This window comes from Simochromis diagramma, unplaced genomic scaffold (genome assembly GCF_900408965.1).
Source record: "Simochromis diagramma unplaced genomic scaffold, fSimDia1.1 OVJJ01000387.1, whole genome shotgun sequence".
NCBI classification, from domain to species: domain Eukaryota; kingdom Metazoa; phylum Chordata; class Actinopteri; order Cichliformes; family Cichlidae; genus Simochromis; species Simochromis diagramma.
In genome coordinates this window covers 2,677,468-2,695,689 of record NW_024387152.1, presented here as the reverse complement: position 1 = coordinate 2,695,689, position 18,222 = coordinate 2,677,468, and the positions used below count along the sequence as shown (strand labels likewise).

At 41.2% G+C, this 18,222-nt stretch overlaps 1 protein-coding gene across 1 annotated transcript; it reads right to left on the bottom strand.

The window, feature by feature from the left end:
• Positions 1-6: 6 nt before the first annotated feature.
• On the bottom strand, positions 7-3,501 carry tmem9 (transmembrane protein 9). The gene is made up of 5 exons (XM_040047955.1): positions 3,105-3,501; positions 1,722-1,813; positions 1,477-1,585; positions 1,098-1,229; positions 7-993 (listed from the first exon to the last, which is right to left on the bottom strand). The coding sequence occupies exons 1-5, from the start codon at positions 3,195-3,197 to the stop codon at positions 850-852; spliced, it is 570 nt and encodes a 189-aa protein (XP_039903889.1). The 5' UTR covers positions 3,198-3,501; the 3' UTR covers positions 7-849.
• Between the last annotated feature and the right edge of the window lie 14,721 nt (positions 3,502-18,222).

Here is an 18,222-nt window from a genome sequence, read left to right as displayed (position 1 = left end):
TTTTTCTCTCTTTGCATGAAAAGAGTGTTACGTCAAATTGTGCTGCAGAAAAAACAACAACAAAAAACAAACAAACAAAAAAACAAACAAAAATCCCCACACATGGCTATGGTGCTGGGTTCAGTCAGAAAATGTAAAAATAAAATTAATACAAATGCAAGCACTAGTTAACAATGGGTGAAATTTCTTAGTTGACCTTTCCATCTGTTATTTTTAGAAAGCTGTAAAGTTGGGAGAAACACGATCTCCCACACAAAGAGAGAAAAGGCACAGAGTGGGGCGCTGCTCAGATGTGAATATACAAAGTCCAAAATCAACAATCATACATTAAATTCATCCAGATTTAAATACCAATAAATAATCAGTGCCAAAACAATAGCAACAGCATTGCAACTGTATAGACAGAGCAGTCCTAATGAACTTAGCTTATTCTGAGATCACATCATAAATTATGCTTGAAGGAAAAACAATTATAAATATTAACACACAATAAGCTGAAATGCTTTTGACAGCCAATGCAAAATGGGAAAAGTTATTTTATTAAGACATTCAAAGCTGCACTGATGTGCAATTTGCTGAAAGGATTTGCTGAGATGACTTTAGGTCACCAGGAGTGCTTCAAGCATCAGTTTTCTTTAAACTGCAGCTTTGCCCATCTCAAGTTTTTACATCTAGTAAATAAACCAAGTTTAAACATTGTCGTGGTAGATGTGTAATGTTTAAATATTAATTCAGCAGATGCGGTGCACAGCAATGACAAGAGGTTTTGTGACAGTGCCACTGGTGTAATAGCAGACGGCCCAGGAAGGTTACGCACTCTAAACTTGGCGTTAAGGTCAGCCTTAAGGTTTAACTTAACAACTTGTGGCGGTCAAAGACCGTTTTGCGCTGCTCCTGGACCTGCTTTTTCCAGCGCTGCTGTGCTCCCTCAACCCGCTCCAGCACCGTGTTTCCTCTGGCCTGGCTGCTGCTCTCTGCCTGCGGACGCATCTCCTGAACACAAACCAGAGACGGTTTGAAATCAAGAACTTTAAACTCCACAGAAACCAAATAAATACACTGGAGTGTGCTTGGATGCTGTCTTCTTGAATGGTTACCTCAGAGTCTTCCTCATTGTGCAGCGGCTGGGTGTACGGGTCATGCTTGCGGATAAGAGGATCAACCAGTAGCAGGAAGAGCATGTAAAGCAGCAAGGCGCCCACGACTGACAGGTAAATGATGATGGTCACCTGCGATATTTAGCAAGAGTAACTCAATGAATCCAACATATAAGCTTTGCAAACTATTCTTACAAATCTTTTCTTTAAAATAAACAAACAAACAAAAAACCCCCCAAAACAAACAATAAACTAGAAAGGCTTTGCAAGATTTTCAACGACTCATCTTATATGACAAACAATCACAATGAACCCGCTTTGCTTGGGAATAAAAGCTGAGGAAGATATGTCGTCATATCCAAGACAAAGTCAGTTGTACCTTAATTGTGTTGCTGCTTCGTTCTTCATACTTGCACTCACAAAGCAGACAGTAGGCTTCCACATCATGGCCAGGAACAGGCATGGGCTCCACTACATGCAGGCAGTTGCTGTGAAAAACATGAAAACGTTTGTCATTTCTACTGAGCTAAGAGAAAGAAAACCCCTAAAAACACTAGCGCAGTGAAAGAGTAACGCCTTTTCTTTAAAAATCCATGAAAGTCTAAATAAAAATATTCTTCTTACCAATCTTTCTGGGAGAAATTTCTGTTATAGATGTGACCGGTAATGTTTCTGTAGGGCGGGCAGATGCATTTGCAGCGGACATCCTCAAAGCTCTGCAAGAATTAAGGAACTTTTGTAAAAGTGGCCCAGATTCAGCCCATCTTTCCCCCACAGCACCACTTGAGAAGTCTCTCTGTTATTAACACAAGCAGTTATACAAACAAACACTCTGACATATACTCCAGTTATTCTAAGTCAAATGGCACAAACACACAGATGAGGACAAGATTATGAGATCCTCTATGAAAACTTTATCTTTTGGAGCATTTAAGTGCTGTTTGACAGTGCAAGAAGTTTAAAAACACAGCTTTTCTTTTCTTTTACATAATTTTAATTTGGGCACAGAAACAAAATTATTTCACATTAGCCAAAAACTACCAGAGCCAAAATTATTAGCCTACGATACTATACTTTTGCAGTTTCCAACGAGTCTCACACACACCTCCTGAGTGATCCCAGGACAATTTCTCAAACGCCTCCAAATTCGATGGTGTTTTGGAGGCAGCTCTTCACAGGAGTGACGCATGTTTTGGGTGATTATCGTGTTGAAAAATAAAGCATAACCCAGACCCAGTTTTGCTGCTGACTGCTTGATGTTTTCTTTCAAACACTTCACGTATCCATCTTTTATGATACCTTCTACCTTAATGAGATTCCCAGTGAGTTGTACACCTTTTCCCTTTTGTCTCAACTGACCAAAGGACTCACTTTCTATGCACACTCATTCTCCAGGTTGACCTTGGCAGACTTCAGTCTGCTTTGAAGGCGTCTCTTCTGCAGAACTGGAGTTTGTGTTAGTCTGCAACCTCGCAGTGTATTCCTACTTCTAGTTGATTGTCTTCTTTAAGACTACAATTCCCAACTTGGCTAAGAAATTCACGAGTGTCCTGGCAGTGGTTCAGGGGTATTTAGACACATCTCTCACGAGTTTTCTTTCCAGTCTTTGAAATCTTTCAGAGGGATAATAATATTTACTCTAATAATGTTTTTCTGTGCGCAAATAAAACTGATTTATAGTCTCTAAAGAAAATTCTTATGTTGTTTAGTTAAAAAAGCACTTGGGAAAATTCTGACAAAAACTTTAATCAAGATAATCATTATTTAGATAAAATAATGTAAGACTAACATAAACAGGTATTGTTTAAGTAGATGTAATTGCATAATTGTGCTGACAATATCGCCCTTGAACTATTATTTTACATTTCGTTATTTAACTATACAATCTTTATATTTCACTGAATAAAACTGAGCACAGTTTACTGAACATCTTCCCATAAACAAAGCGATACTTGATGACATTTAATCCACAAACACAGATCCTCTGTGTACCAGCAGGTCTTTTACCTTAGCTCGAGCAAAAACGACAACATCCAGCAGAAACACGGTCACCACTGCGGCTGCAGCAAACATCCAGGATCTTCCCCAACCACACGACATTTCCCCAAAGGCAAAACAACTGGCACGACGACTGAAGGATCAGCAGCAAGGCTCTGTCAAAATATAGCAGCTAGCTAGCACTGCAAGGCAGGAAATCCACGACGCGAAATGTCGTAAAAACTGAAGAAACAAAGCTCGCAACGCGGTAACTTCCGCTGTGAGAGTGAGGAAAACGTCTGTTTCTGCTTTGCATTCAGGTTGAAAGTGTGCTCTCACTTTGTTTAGAGCAAAGATCGCCAAATGAATTTTGTCCTTCCTTATTCCGGACTCGTCACACATGAAGAAAACAATCCGACAGCAAAGACGCAGAGACGGCGCCACCTTCTGGACAAAATAAGAAGTACAATAAAATAAATGCATATTTATCAAGCAGGTTACATTATAATCACTTACTGTCCCTCTTTATGTGGGACTGCACAGCATTTTACCCCCACATACAAACGCACACATATCTTTAGACAGTGTCTCACATTTTGACTGGTTCTGCAGGACATGCGCTTTTCTAAAGTCTGGCTTTTACTAGTTGCATATGAAGGGAAGACTTTTTTTTATTATAGACAGAAAAAGGAAAAAGGTCAGCCTGTCTGATGTCATACCCATCAAAGAAAGTTACCAAAAAAGTCACAAGCTTTGCACATTTTATTGAATATGATGGAAGCTACCAGAAAGAAAAAGAAGATCCAGCATATTTTGGAGAAACAGAGGGTTTTCTGTGGTTTTTTGTTTGTTTGTTTTGTTTTAGTTTGGTTAGTTCGGCCCCCACACAGTGAGAAGGTCCTGGGTTTGAATCCAGTCTGGAGCCTTTTTGAGTGGCCTTTGCGAGGGGATCTGTCCGGGTACTTAAGCTTCCACCCACAGTCCAAAGACATGCATGGAGTTAGGTTCACTGGTAATTCTAACCTGCCTGTAGGTATTAATGCTTTTCTGTCTCTGTGTGCTGCACACTGGCAACTAAGGTGTACAAGGTGTACTCTGCCACTTGCCCTATGACAGATGGGAAAGGTTCCAGCTCCCCTCCGAGCGGAGGAAAGTATGGTCAAGTGACACGGTATATGTGTGGCCAAACTATGCACACTGAAACCCCAAAACCTTTACCAGATAGAAAAGCAGCTTAAGTAAAAGTGAAATGAAAGAGAATATGGGAGTATATAAAGACTGTTGCATTAGACCATAACAACAAACATTAGTCCTCCCGCTTTATCATATTCACCTAGCAAGAGAGATGAAATAACAATCCAGTCACTTGCACAATTTACTGTATTTTTGAGGTTTTGATCCCAGCATTGTTCTTGCATCCCATAGACAACATTTTCCCCACATTCAGTTTGTTGGGATCTGGACAGCATACCTGCACTCTTTTATTAATTTAATCAAGCCATTACTTTTCTGTGAATTATTGCACATTTTAGTCCTCAGTGCTAATTGCTTTCCATATTTTACATTAACAGTAGTGAGTGGAATTGTGAAGCTACAACGCTTGGACCAAAGGTTTGCTTTCAACAGTTTCAACAACATGTTTTAAACATTTTTATCAGCATTAAACGAGCACTGTGGACTCCAAAGCCTCTCATCCACCTTTACTGTTGTCTTATCAGACATTAGTGATGTGATTAAAGTGTGTCATAGCTGAAGCTGTACAGAGCTCAGATTTGCAGAACTGCAGATTATAGAATAAGCAATTCAACTATGAAATGTTTACATTTTGACCACTTACAACATTAAAATAATGCTTAAATATTAATGTGTCTAAAAATTAGATATATCAATGATGCATAATTCCAATCATATGTATAATATACATGAAGCAGCCTTTATTAATCTTTTTTTAAATGACCAGAATAATCAAGGATGCTTTATATTGTTTCACTCAACACTGCTCTTGAGTCAAATCCGGTTTCCATTTTGGAATTTGAAATATGAGTCTTAGCTTCTTGACCCAATCAATACCCCTATTTCCTGGTAATCCTGCTTTCACATCTCTCTGTATAGTAAGCTACTCATACCTTTAATAAGCCACAGAAATCAATGACTCACAAATTCAGCCTGAACCTCTTGAGCTTTCGGTCATATAGATCAATCGAGACCGTGGTTGTTTCTCTAATAAGCTACGATATCAGCGTGAACAACAGAGCGCCGTCTGTGTGTAAACACTGTCGTTCGTGTGACCTGTGATTCAACCACTTAAATCAGCTGCAATGCTGCCAAGAACTTGTTTATTCTATATATAGTTTGGAGATTTGGAGTGCTGGGATTTCAGTCTCACAAAGGACGTGAACTCAGTCAGTTTATGTCTGCCTACAAGGTTGTTGTTGAGCTATTTGTACGCCTAAAAAATATGAGTGATGGGAGACTTAATCATGTGAAACAAATACACAGACAACAGAAGAAATCCCTGAAATCCATATTTGTACTCATTTTTTAATGCTGTACAAATTACTTATTTTCAAATTCTTCCTTTAAAAAACAACACATAAAAAAGATTTCCACTCTTTTACTGAAAGATGCCAACCACGATGCTGTTTTCTTGGGTGGGAGCTAACAGGTGATATTTCACGGGCATTTATGTTTGTCAGAAATTGAAATTTTGCTGTTTTATTTTTATTTACAGTGAGCAGGTTTAGTTTTATGAAAAGACAAGAACTGGTCGGATTATGTGGAGAAAACCTTTCACCCAGACAATATTATGCTGGTGATGTCTTTTATGCTGTCAATGACCTTTTGCTGTTGATATACTTGGCAAGTTAGTTCTGAATGCTTTAAGTGTGTTTTGGTTTTTAATTGATTCCTCAATTGATTACTTCATGAACTCATGCATGTACTTCTTCATTCGTGTAATGATCTCCGTCATAATTGGACTAATAAACGCTTTAGATGGTGATTTGTGCGAGCTGTCTATAATATATTTCATTCTCTCACTTCTGTCATTGTAAGCCACTTGGTTCTCATCTTCTCTGATGCATGGTTGCCCTTTAATCCCCAGGCCAATTACAGCATAAATGACACTGACCAGAGCCTAGTGCCAGGTCTCATTATCAGTTCAGACTTTTTAAGAAAAAGAAAGGAAAAGATTCAGTTCTTCTTTGGGTAGACTTGGTAAAAAAAAATTCATTTAGGAAAGAAAAATGAATCTAGTTGTTTATGTAAAGTGGTTTATTACCACTCAACTAAAAAAAAAGCGCTGTAATTGATGCGGGCAGATACAAATATTTTGACAAAGTCTTTAGCCGGTGAACTGCGAACGCAGCCTGACTATAAAACAGCAAAGGGAAATGATCCATAATGGAAACACTGCAGAGAAATTCAACTCATAAACAACATCAGAGGGTGTCAAGTTCTCTTACTTGTCAAGGTACCTGAAAGTATTGACTGAATCACATTATTCAAAGCGTTCATTTTCCAGGGACATGAAAGCATCAGGCACTTTGCCCACTAGGAGATGCTATAAGGCCCAAGGCAAAGCAAACTCGACCAGCAGACGTTAGTCAAAGCAGACTTGGATCTGGAGCAATGTGGATACGATATAGGGCATATAAAATAAAACAAGAGAAAATATATTGTGAAATTCAAAGATAGAGCTACATAAAACCAATTAATTATTAGCTAAACAGCTGCAGCAGCACTGTAGATAAATACCTACCTTATATGACTCACCTATAGGATCTACAGGTTTTTGTCCTTAATCTAGCATTTTCAATACGCCCCTCAACCTTTCAGTATGTTTCTTTTTGACCTTTATCACATCATCTGCAGTGTCTTTTTGCCCTCCTCTGTATCATGCTTTTGGAGAGAACACTGTTTGAATAACAAGACTATCTCTGAAGCGATATCTCTCCTCTCCTCTCCGCTGAGGTGATGCATTGTGGGCAGTAGGACTATTCTAATGGACACACGTGGTAATTACAGTAGTGGGAGGTAGCAGACAGTGGTGATCCAGGGACAGCGCAAAACTATAAATCACAACTCCTGGTTCCGCCCTCCTGAGCGTAGCCGATCACAGTCAACCAAAAAGCAATTCTGCCAACATGTGTTTGCACATTTGTCTTCATCAGCCACTGGCTTGTTTTGGGCCCCTGGAATTGAATTTTTCTTTCCCATGGTAATCAAACAAAGACTACTTCTTAGGTGTTTCACTCAAAGTCCCCTGCATTAGGTCTAAATATTGACCACATGTGAAATATACTTGTCATTTTTTGTGTTTAGTTTGATCCTGTTGAAGTTACAGGAAAAAAAAATATCAAAGAATTATTAAATTACAGGATGTTTTTTTTTTTTAAATAAAAAAAGCTCTGTGTGATCTTCAGTCAGAGATAGAAGATAAAAATTATCAGTTTCAGTGATGTTGCTTTTTTGGAGGTAGCGTGAGATGCTTGCTAGAGAAATGTTGTAACCAAAAGAGGTGTCAATAGCAAAGGTGTTACAGCAGTAAGCAGTGATGGTGACTCAGAGTACAGTGTGTGTCCTGCTCTGCTTTATCTGTACGGACAGCTGCCTGTCAGCCAGCTGAGCCCATGCAGGGGGAAAGGTGTCTGCTGAGGAGCTGGTGTCAGCAAGGTGAGAGCCGAGCCCGGCTACGCTGAGCTGAGCTGAAATGGATGCAGAGGAGGGAGTGTCTCCTGCCTCTGAGGGACACCGATTTTCAGCAAGGAAACAGAGACTGCTGGAGCAGGAAACTCAGCCAGACAGAACATGAAAGCCAAGAGCGGCCATGACACATGATGGACACAAACGGAGGAAGGGAAGCCGTCCCCACACTCACCCGCCCACCGCTCGCTATTCCTCTCCTTCAGCAGTGCTGCACCCCTGCAGAAGGAGAAAAGAGAAACATGCCGATGATGCTTGAATTGCAGTGGCTCTCGGTTGAACTCTGCCCCCGTGTAATGTGTTGTCTTTGATGTTGCACAAGATGTTGCAGAGATGCAGGGAAACTTCAAAGAAAGCTTCATAGGCCAATTGCAGAATTGGTCAAAAAAGATAAATAAAACAGCAAGCTGCCAGAAATCCACACGCATCTTTCAAGGGAGACCAGGGGTCAGGCAAGAAGACAGCTGAAAACAATAGCAAGAAATGAAAGGTGACATGGATTGAAAGGTAGATAAATAGCTGCGGGGGAGGAAGGAAGTTTGTCGTTGGTATATAAGGATGCAATTTTAGGTTGTAGTCTTGGAAAAACAGCCTGCTGGTTTAACAAATACAGGCAGGCCGGTCAATAAACTGTCAGCTATTAACGTCTACTTTAAGTGACAAGGCCCCCCAGACTGATTTATAGAGCCAGCGATGCATAGAATCCTTACAGATAAAAAATGTTAGGCACCTGGCCGATCAAGTCAGCGAGCAAAACACAACACACACGTCAGTCAGCAAAAAGCACAGATATAGATATCGATGTGGATCTTCTTTCAGAGTAAGCTCAAAACAGAAGGAGGAAGGTAAACAGTCAAAAGTCACCAAGAGCCTTTTTTCCCCGACAAAGCGATTCCATGATCAGAAAACTTTGTCAGCTCCTTTGGAAGGAGACTCCATTCCTTCCAAACGGTAGGGACAGAGGTTTCTGTGTGATAAGTTTTCCCTAATGAGGTGATACAGACATTGCCACACCCTTACTCCATCTCCTTGTGTCAGTCTGTGATCTACCTACCCCAGCTGCAGGCCACATCTGGAGGCATGATAGATTTCATCCACAGGGGGCCTCCTTCGCCAAATGTCACCGTGAGTCATCTTCCTTTGTTTCGGCATTTGTTGCAATCTGACCTGGCAGCTCAGTGGTGCGCCACGACGGACTGCCACTGACACTTTCACATACACAAACAAAACTATTCTCGAGACATAAACGATATAAAGTAAAAATGTCTTCACAGGCGGTACGGTTGAGTAACACTTAACTATACTTGTTTGGTGCTTTCTGCCCGGAACAAATCAGACGTAAACCCTGTGATATAGAATCAAACTTGTCATCTCACAGCTTCAGAAATCAATAGAGCCCCACACTCTACCACTAATCTCAGCACACATGGAGCAAGCTCTGGATGACTCGTCCAGAGACGGCGGCAGGAGCAGAGAGAGAGGAATAAAGGAATAAGGTAAGATGGAGGAAGGTGACAGTAAGGAAAATGAGACATGAGCTGAGTAAGTTACATTTAAAGCTATTTATGTTAAGTGTCTGCACATTGTTGAGCACATAGTTTTCTTTAATTTGTAGGTTTGGAGCTCGATCTAGCTTTTAAAAGCCAAATAGACGCCTGGAGTCTCAACCTGAAATGTCTGCAGTTAAGTTACAAACGCTGATCTGAAAATGTGGAGAAGCTCTGAACAATATAAACAAAAACAGAATGCAAGGATTCACAAATCTCACAAACCCATAGAAAACATATCAAATGTTTAAACTGAGAAAACATACCATTTTAAGAATGATATGACAAAGAAGACCCGCACTGTCGAGCAGCTAGAATCCTAATCAGGCAGGAATGGGGCAAAGGTACCCTGTCAAAATCCAGCAGCTGCTCTCATCAGCTCCCAGATGTTTATGGGCTGTTGTTAAAAGAAAAGGGGATGCTACACAGTGGCAAACACGACCCTGTCCCAACCTTTTTGAGATACGTTACTGCCGTCAAATTCAAAATGAGCTAAAATTTTTCATGAAATAGTAAAATGAACTTAATATGCTTAAAAAAATTCTGTTTATCAAGCACTAAAGGATTTCTACCATTTCTTTTCACATGTGCACTAGTACACGTACAGATGAAACCTGAAAAATAGATTCTCATGTGCAGAATTGATTGAGTGCGACTTAATTTGCAGTCAGGGCAGTAAAGGGCTCTACATCCAAAATTTCCTTAATGGGATTCCTTAATATTAAGCATAAAGTGATTGTTTTCAGTGTTTTTCTTTAATAGAGTTAGCCCACCCTATTTAACAGCCTCTGCCATATCTCATTCCCTTTCTGGTCTTTATAGACTTCATCGCAGGCCTTCTTTTAATGGAGGAGTAGAGAGGCTGTTTACCAGACGTGAGGAAAACAGAAAACAGGGATGGTGAAAAGACAAGGGAAACGGGGTAAGCGAGAGGTGGAGGTTTATAGAGTGAGAGTGAAACTGCGAAAGAAAAGGGAAAAGACAGAGAACCAGGAGGAGGTGGGGTTAGAGGGAGACGCTCCACTGCCTGGCTGACAAACACAGGGTCCCTCCAGAGTCAGGCAGATGAGAAGGAGAGGAGGAGAAAGGGAGAGGGGTGAGAGAAAAGGAGGGGAGTTTGATGTGGGCAGTCAAGCCCACCACCCACCAGCAGCCTTCCTCTCATTCTCCACAACTCCACCCCCCCGCCCCCACTCCAGCAGAAAATCTATGCCTGCTCTCTTAGTATTCCTCCCATCTCTTGCGAAGGCTCGGCGGAGGGGAGAGCAGACAAGTGGACTACTAGTGAGGCCCTGGCCAGCCGTGTGTGATGCTATCTGGGAGCTTTTTTCCCTCCTTCCCTTTTAGGATGGGGTGTTTGCTCAGGGCTGACAGGACAGACAGAGCACCCAGCCACTTGAAAACCTCCACCAGGGACCTGAACTGGACACATCCTATCTGTACACCCCATTTTCCTCCCCTCCCCCCCGCAGAAAACCTGTAGATCAGTGGGGTCAACTGTGCAGGTTGTCTATTCTCTGACTGAACCAGAGTGCACAGATGAACCAGGGAAGGTGTGGCGGACAAGCAACATAATTAAGATCTCTTCATAAAGAAGGCTGCAATGAAAATGCTTAATATTTATTCGAGATGTTCACTTAGATATAACCTGTGCCTGTTAATATAAGCTCTCATTGATTTCAGGGAATACAGGAGCACTGCTTGCATGTGAGTTTGTGTCATTTGTGGTCAAACCCTTTACTCTTCATCTAACACCAAGTTAGTGCAATACTATTACTGCTACCTGTCAGTTCTTTGGTTTATGACCAAGCAGCCAACATCCTGCTTCAACTGTTGGCACTTCTGCAGGTAACCAATGTTAGCAGGATAGCATGCTAAGCTAAAATGGTGAACATAATCAGATCTGCTTTGCAGTCATCATGAACTCTGTCATCATGAGCATTTTAGAATGCTAGTATGAACAGCATAGCATGAAATGACGTACTGGCTCCTTTGAAAAGATTAGAAACAAATCCAGATGGAACAGATGAAGCTAAAAATGAGTGTTTCCACAATCATAAAAATGTTGATGCAATGTTTGTATTTGAGCAGGAAAAAAGAAAAGGCAGAGAAGTTGCAGACATGTGTTGTATCATAATTTTGAGTAGGTATTGTACGTATATTAAGTAAACGTTTGCTTTATGTATGTACCACACTGTTATTACATGATGTGGCTTGCAATAAAAGCATAAAATTGCTAAAATCACATAGTGTGTAGGTGCTGTTTGCTTCAAAGTGTTGCTAGCATGACTGTAGACTACACAAATGCAAACACAGTGGGGTGAACATTTTTTTTAGCTGTTTTCTGATTTCTTAGTTTTTTGCACATTTGTCACACTTAAATGTTTCAGATTGTCAAACACATTTTATCATCAGACGTTAGAGTAAAATACAAAAATGATGATTTCATTTGTTCAGGGAAAAAAGTTGCAAAGCAGTCCCAGACCACCACACTGTCACCTCCATGTCTGACTGCTGGTATGATCCTCATTTTATGAAATGCTGTGTTAGTTTTACGCAAATACTTTTTCACAGCACCACACATGTCTACAGAATATTTAAAAGAGGGTTGACAAGTGGTCACACCCTCTGACAAGTGGACTGGTTTCTTATGTTATGCAAATCTGAACTTTTTATCTCTTTACATGCAGTGATATTTTTGGGGTATCTTGAAAATGTTAATCCAGGTTTACATGAAAAAAAGACAGACTTAAATGATCCTGGGGGGATTTGAGGGAAACTGAAGGCAGAACCTTCTCTTTTCTTTACCTTTCAGTAATTACCAAGAAAATTAGTGGCAAACAAAGTGTGTATGTTTCAGAGTGTGTAGTTTGAGTAATGCGAAGGAGCGTATGTGCACTGTCGGACTTTACTTGTATTGTATGTTTATTTTGCCTTTAAGTGCATTTACACACAGTTAGCCAGGGTCCTCTGACAAAAATAACATGGCTATCGATCACCTGTGTAGCTTGTCGCGTTCGAATTTTGAGGAAGAGACATACGACTGAAAGTCCATAGTGGGTCAACACAAATTATTTATTTAAAACACATACATGTGGTGAAAATGGGGTCTGCAAAACATCAGGCTCCATCTCCCCCCTTACAATAGGTGGGTGTGATATTTATACTTCTGATGACCAGTACCACACGTCAGACTCGCCAAAAGCCTAGAAACTTTTAAAACCGCTCTTAAAACTCACCTCTTTTCATTGGCTTTTAGAAAGGTTTAATTTATTTGTTTTATTTATTTTTTATTTTATTTTTATCAGCGAGGTGTTACTACGAAATTGTGTTCTATTGTATTTTTATCTGTATTTACTGTACAGCACTTTGGTCAGCCTTGGTTGTTTTTAAATGTGCTCTATAAATAAACTTGACTTGACTTGACTTGACTAAAACAGAACAGTTCCTCTTTCAGTTCCTCCAGATGCATCCTGTTATTCTACTTGTCTAGACTTAAACAACACTTGCAATCAGTTTACCCAGACAGGCTATGTGTCTGTGTCGTTAATCTAAGTGCATGACCCCCCTCTACGTCACCTGTTACCAGGCAAACATCCATAGCATAGGCAATATGTAGTAAATTATACTGTAAACATGTAGGCAACCTTTCAATAGCTGAACTTTGCTCCATTGATCGGCCAGACATCGCGCTGCCCGTAGCTTCAAACCATTAATTATGCAATATGTGTATAACATGATTACAGTTGCACCTGCAATATCAAATCAAATCAAATCACTTTTATTGTCACATCACATGTGCAGGTACATTGGTACAGCACATGTGAGTGAAATTCTTGTGTGCGAGCTTCACAAGCAACAGAGTTGTGCAAAATACAATAATGTAAACAAGCAAAATACAAGAATGGCTACATCTGAAACTAATAAATATATGTACAATATATAATAGTGTATGCATTTCTGGATGTGTATACTAAATATTTTTCTACGTGTGTGTGTGTGTGTGTGTGTGTACACATATTTTACAAATTAAATAGAGTAAACAATAAATAAAATATATAAAATAAAATATACAGAGTGAGACATGTGCAAAACAGTGGCATTACTGTACAGTGTGGAGTGCATAATGTTAAAGTTCCAGTAGTGAAGCTGAGGTGTCTATGAAGTGTTCAGCAGCCTGATGGCCTGGTGGAAGAAGCTGTCTCTCAGTCTGCTGGTACGGGACCGGATGCTGCAGAACCTCCTTCCTGATGGAAGCAGTCTGAACAGTTTATGGCTGGGGTGACTGGAGTCCTTGATGATCCTCCCCGCTTTCCTCAGGCAGCGCTTCCTGTAGATGTCTTGGAGGGAGGGAAGCTCACCTCCAATTATCCGTTCAGAGCACCGCACTACTCGCTGGAGAGCTTTGCGGTTGTAGGCGGTGCTGTTGCCATACCAGGTGGTGATGCATCCAGTGAGGATGCTCTCAATGGCACAGTGATAGAAGGTCCTGAGGATGCGGGGGCTCATGCCGAATCTTTTCAGTCTCCTGAGAAAGAAGAGGCGCTGCTGCGCCTTCTTCACTGTTTTGTTTGTGTGTACTGACCACGTAAGATCCTCAGCCAGGTGTACTCCAAGGAACCGGAAGCTGCTCACTCTCTCCACAGCAGCGCCGTTGATGGTGATGGGGGTGTGTACTTCTCTGCACCTCCGGAAGTCCACTATCAACTCCTTTGTCTTTGCGACGTTGAGGGTGAGATGGTTGTCTTGACACCAGTGGGTCAGGGCGCTGACCTCCTCCCTGTAAGCCGTCTCATCACCGTTGGTGATAAGACCTACCACTGTAGTGTCGTCCGCAAACTTCACAATGATGTTGGAGTTGTTAGTGGCTGTGCAGTCGTAGGTGTAGAGTGAGTACAGGAGAGGGCTCAGTACACACCCCTATAAAAGATTATTATGTGCTTATGCTAACACCTGAAATACAGACTTTAATATAACCTCACCAGTTTCAATAAATGTGTCAATAAAATGATAACAATGATAAATCATAAATGATGCAACAGTAATAATAAGGATTATGGATGTAACATAGATTATGAATGTAAAAAAATATTTCATCTCGACAAGCTATAATCTCCATTGCCACTGCTGGACCATGACTGCTTAACCACAAACACACAAAGCTTTGTTGTTCTTAATATCCCCCTCCAAAGTAGCCAGATCCTCTGTCACCTTGAGCCTGGTGCGTCATGCTTGTGTGATTGCGCTAAAGGTCACAGCTTGTAGCTACTGTCATTAGCTGTCACTCTTCTGCACTCCCTCCTGTTTCCCGCTTCTCTCCTCCTTCGAATCGCTCTCTGTCACGCATTTCTTTCTTCGGCTCTGGAACACGGATCAAAGTGCCATCCTTAGTTGGACCTTGAAGGTTGAGGAAAGTGAGAAGCGACCCAGATGCACAATGAGTGTGCTTTGTGTGTTTGTGCATGATGTGCAGTGAAGCTGATGAGGGTAGCTCTGCTGGGAGCACAGTATCTTAAGTAAGTAAGTGTTAGACCGCATCAGACGGTTATGCCTATTGCAATTACACTTGTATTTGAGACAGAGTCTATTGCTATTTGAGGATTCACTGCCTGAGGAGGGAGGAGGAGAAAATATGTGTTTTTCAGCACTTCAGTGACTAATCAAGGTCTAATATTTGAGACTGCAGTGAGATGATTGCATTTTTCTTTTTCATGGACACGTAACACATTGCTTTCTTTACAGAAACACAAGAAGAGGCAACTCAGCATATTGTTTGGAAATCCGGAGAAAAATGTGAAGACACAAGTAGTAAAGAATACTGGTGCATTCCAGCTCACAGAGCAGGACCACGTGTGGTTAATTGAAACATGTTTGAGCGAGAGGAGCGAAAGAAACACAGATGTGGCGTTTTATCTGTTGGGGAGGTGAGGGGTAATCACTGCAAACTTTAATCAGTTCAGATCAATTATTCATGGTCAGGGGCCTATCGAGCTGATTTCTAAAATGCCCCTTCTCTCTCGCTCGCTCTCACTTTTTCTGACAGCCCTGTATGAATAATTCAGACTGCATTTACACAAAGAACTCCATCTCTGATACCTGATCAGTCAGTTAGAAACATTATGCAACTGGGAATGTCAATTAGAAATGGGAAAATGGGTCTCCTGGTATGTTCACAATAAAAAGAAAAACAAAACCACTCAAGGAGAAGCACAAATATAGCGAACGCCTTGAAAGGTCTTGAAGAACTCCAAACTTTATTATTCACTGGGAGAGAAGTTCTGAGCCTTAATGGGTTCAGCCAAAGTCAGGATTGTCCCTACACTGTGTCCACTCATCATCCATGAGTTTGTCTATTCACTAAGTGGACCCCACACACAGCTTGCACTGCATCAGACCAGCTCCATGTTGAAGCTCTGATCGTTTCCTTTGCGCCTCCTCTTGTTCCATCAAAAAGACTTCTTGCAGCTCCCAGTGCTTGTTCAGATTGATTTGGCTGCCTAATCGTTGTTACCCCCATCTTTTGCCATTTTTTTTCTTTTTTAAAGGCTGTCACATTTGTTTTGATTTTTTTGGAGTCTGATTAAATTCCTCACTACTGGGTGAGCTCTAGTGGGCAGGCTATATGAAAAAGTCCCTAACAGCCTTTGAGCTGTCCTTCCCCTGGTCTTATTTTGCCATCGAACTCCATTCTCTGCCTTCGAAGAGAGAATAACTTGTGTCTTATGGTCTTTCATACCCATCATTGTGTATTGAAAACTACATTTAAAAGCTTCTCTAATGCACAGTTTCTTAACTGTGAAATTAAACAATATGGTCTAGAGTATTACTTCAATTGTAGTTGTGAAAATCCACAAGAATTTTGATCTTTTTGATCTTATGTGATGATCAGTTGGTGAGGTGGTTAGCACTGTGGCCTCACAACAAACATGTGTGCACGTTTTCCCCGAGTTTCTCCGGTTTCCTCCCACAGTTTCAAGACATGCATGTTAGCTTAATCTGTGCTTCTAAACTGTAGGCATAAATTTGACTATCTAACTGTTTCTATGTGTTAACTGTGCAACAGACTGGTGACCTGTCCAGGCTGTACCCTGCCTCTCTAACCGTGACCACTCAGAAAGGCTCCAGCCCCACTGCAACCCTGAGCTGTATGAGTGGAAGCAAAAGTACATATGATCATCAGTTAGATTTCCTAAACTGTAACTTAATAATAGATTCAAAAATCTACAGGTACGATAGCGGGTGAAGCCACCTGTGAGTCCTGAGTCAGGGACACCAATTTCACAAACAAGCTTTTGTTTTTGACAAGTAACTGATCCATCAAAACAAAATCAAACACCAGTTGATAACACACTACATGGAAATTTGAGGGAAAGAGATATTTATATATATCATGTCATGGCTGAGATATTTCAGCCTAAACTAGTGCACCAACTAACCCACCATACTAATGGAAATTGCCATCTGCAGCCATGCTGCTATGCGTAAAAAACATGCCCACGCCTGAGAAAACCTTGTTGTCATGCCGCCTTGCTTCAGGACTTTTGAGGACATGCCCTTAAAGTTGGTCTGAAAACTCACAAGTACAAGGACAGACAAGCTAGTAGGATAAGTGTTCAATAGCGGAAGGGTGGTCAGGGAGAGAAAGGCAGATAAATAGACACTGTAGAAATGAGAAAGTGTAATTCTTGCTTGGCACAGTTTGTCATACCGTACCTGACAGCCACCAGCCATAAGTCACCAAATAATCACTCTCAATAATTCAGAGGGCTCTCTCCTGTCCTCCCTTCCCCTGTGCCTGCCCTTGTAAAGCATTCCCATGACATGAGGTCAAACCACATGGCCACACAGACATTTTAAGCTGCCTGTAAATGCAGAACGTTTAACTTGACTGGCTGCATTTCAACAGGGCAAGACAACAGATTTGGGGGTGGGGAGGGGTTTATGAAAAAGCAGGAAATGTTGTTCATGCCTCCCAGCAGTCCTGCATCTCAGCAACTGGACTAATAGGCTATCACAGTTGACATCTCCATGGGAACGTCCCACTGTATCACATTCCACCGCTGCTTCCTTTCACACCAATGATATCTTCCCGTGAAAGCATTAAGAGTTGATGATGTCTTGCATTTCCAAATGTGTACTGTTATAAACACAGTGGACCAATGCACAGTTTGTCAGTGGACAACAACAAAGACGTGCTTATGGAAGGAAATGTTGCATACAGTCCACACAAAGCTATTAAGTTTTTATGGCTGAAAAGATAATTAAATAAAGGTTGTAAAGGGTATAAATGAAAGAAATAAATGGAGTGGGTAAATATATAATTTCCCTGACAGCAGGTATTTTGAGTGACTGGACAGTCTATTCATCCTCGTCACAGTGCTGTCACAGTTCTGCTGCAGTCGAGTGATGACCACCCTTGTCAGGCCGAGTGCTGTCTGTCTCCCTCTGAATGATAGAAATGTAGAATGTGTCCGTACAGATGGACGGATCAATTTCTTTCAACATGTCCTCTATTCCTCTGTTCTTTCTTCTGTCATACTTTGAAAATCACTGTAATCTCTCCTCTCCTGAAATAAAAGATTTGTGTGTGTTTTTGTGTGTGTGTGTTTTCTTTGACCATCTGAATCTTAATCCGCACCTATACACCGGTAAGGTTTTTGCTCTGACATCTGTCCCTGCTGTGTGTCACTTCACGACCTTTTCTCTTTGTGTGTGTCCATCATCTCTTTTGTCTGCGACTGCTGGCTTGGGTGATCATGTGTGTGGCGTGTGTTTATTTCACAGTGTAGCACAGGAGGGGATCGCCTCCGACTTGGGGATGCTCTGAAAATGTCATTGTTTGGTTGCGCTCCGCTTTATGACACAGTTTATACAGCGCCAATGATTTTTCTTCCCCA

What these genes read in the sequence shown, in the direction of transcription:
- tmem9 (XM_040047955.1), bottom strand. Translation starts at nt 3,197, where the DNA reads ATGTCGTGTGGTTGGGGAAGATCCTGGATGTTTGCTGCAGCCGCAGTG. An exon ending in AATTTCTCCCAGAAAGATTG is followed by an intron (nt 1,586 to 1,721) that starts GTAAGAAGAATA and finishes TGTTTTTCACAG; the next exon opens with CAACTGCCTGCATGTAGTGG. An exon ending in ACAATGAGGAAGACTCTGAG is followed by an intron (nt 994 to 1,097) that starts GTAACCATTCAA and finishes GTTTGTGTTCAG; the next exon opens with GAGATGCGTCCGCAGGCAGA.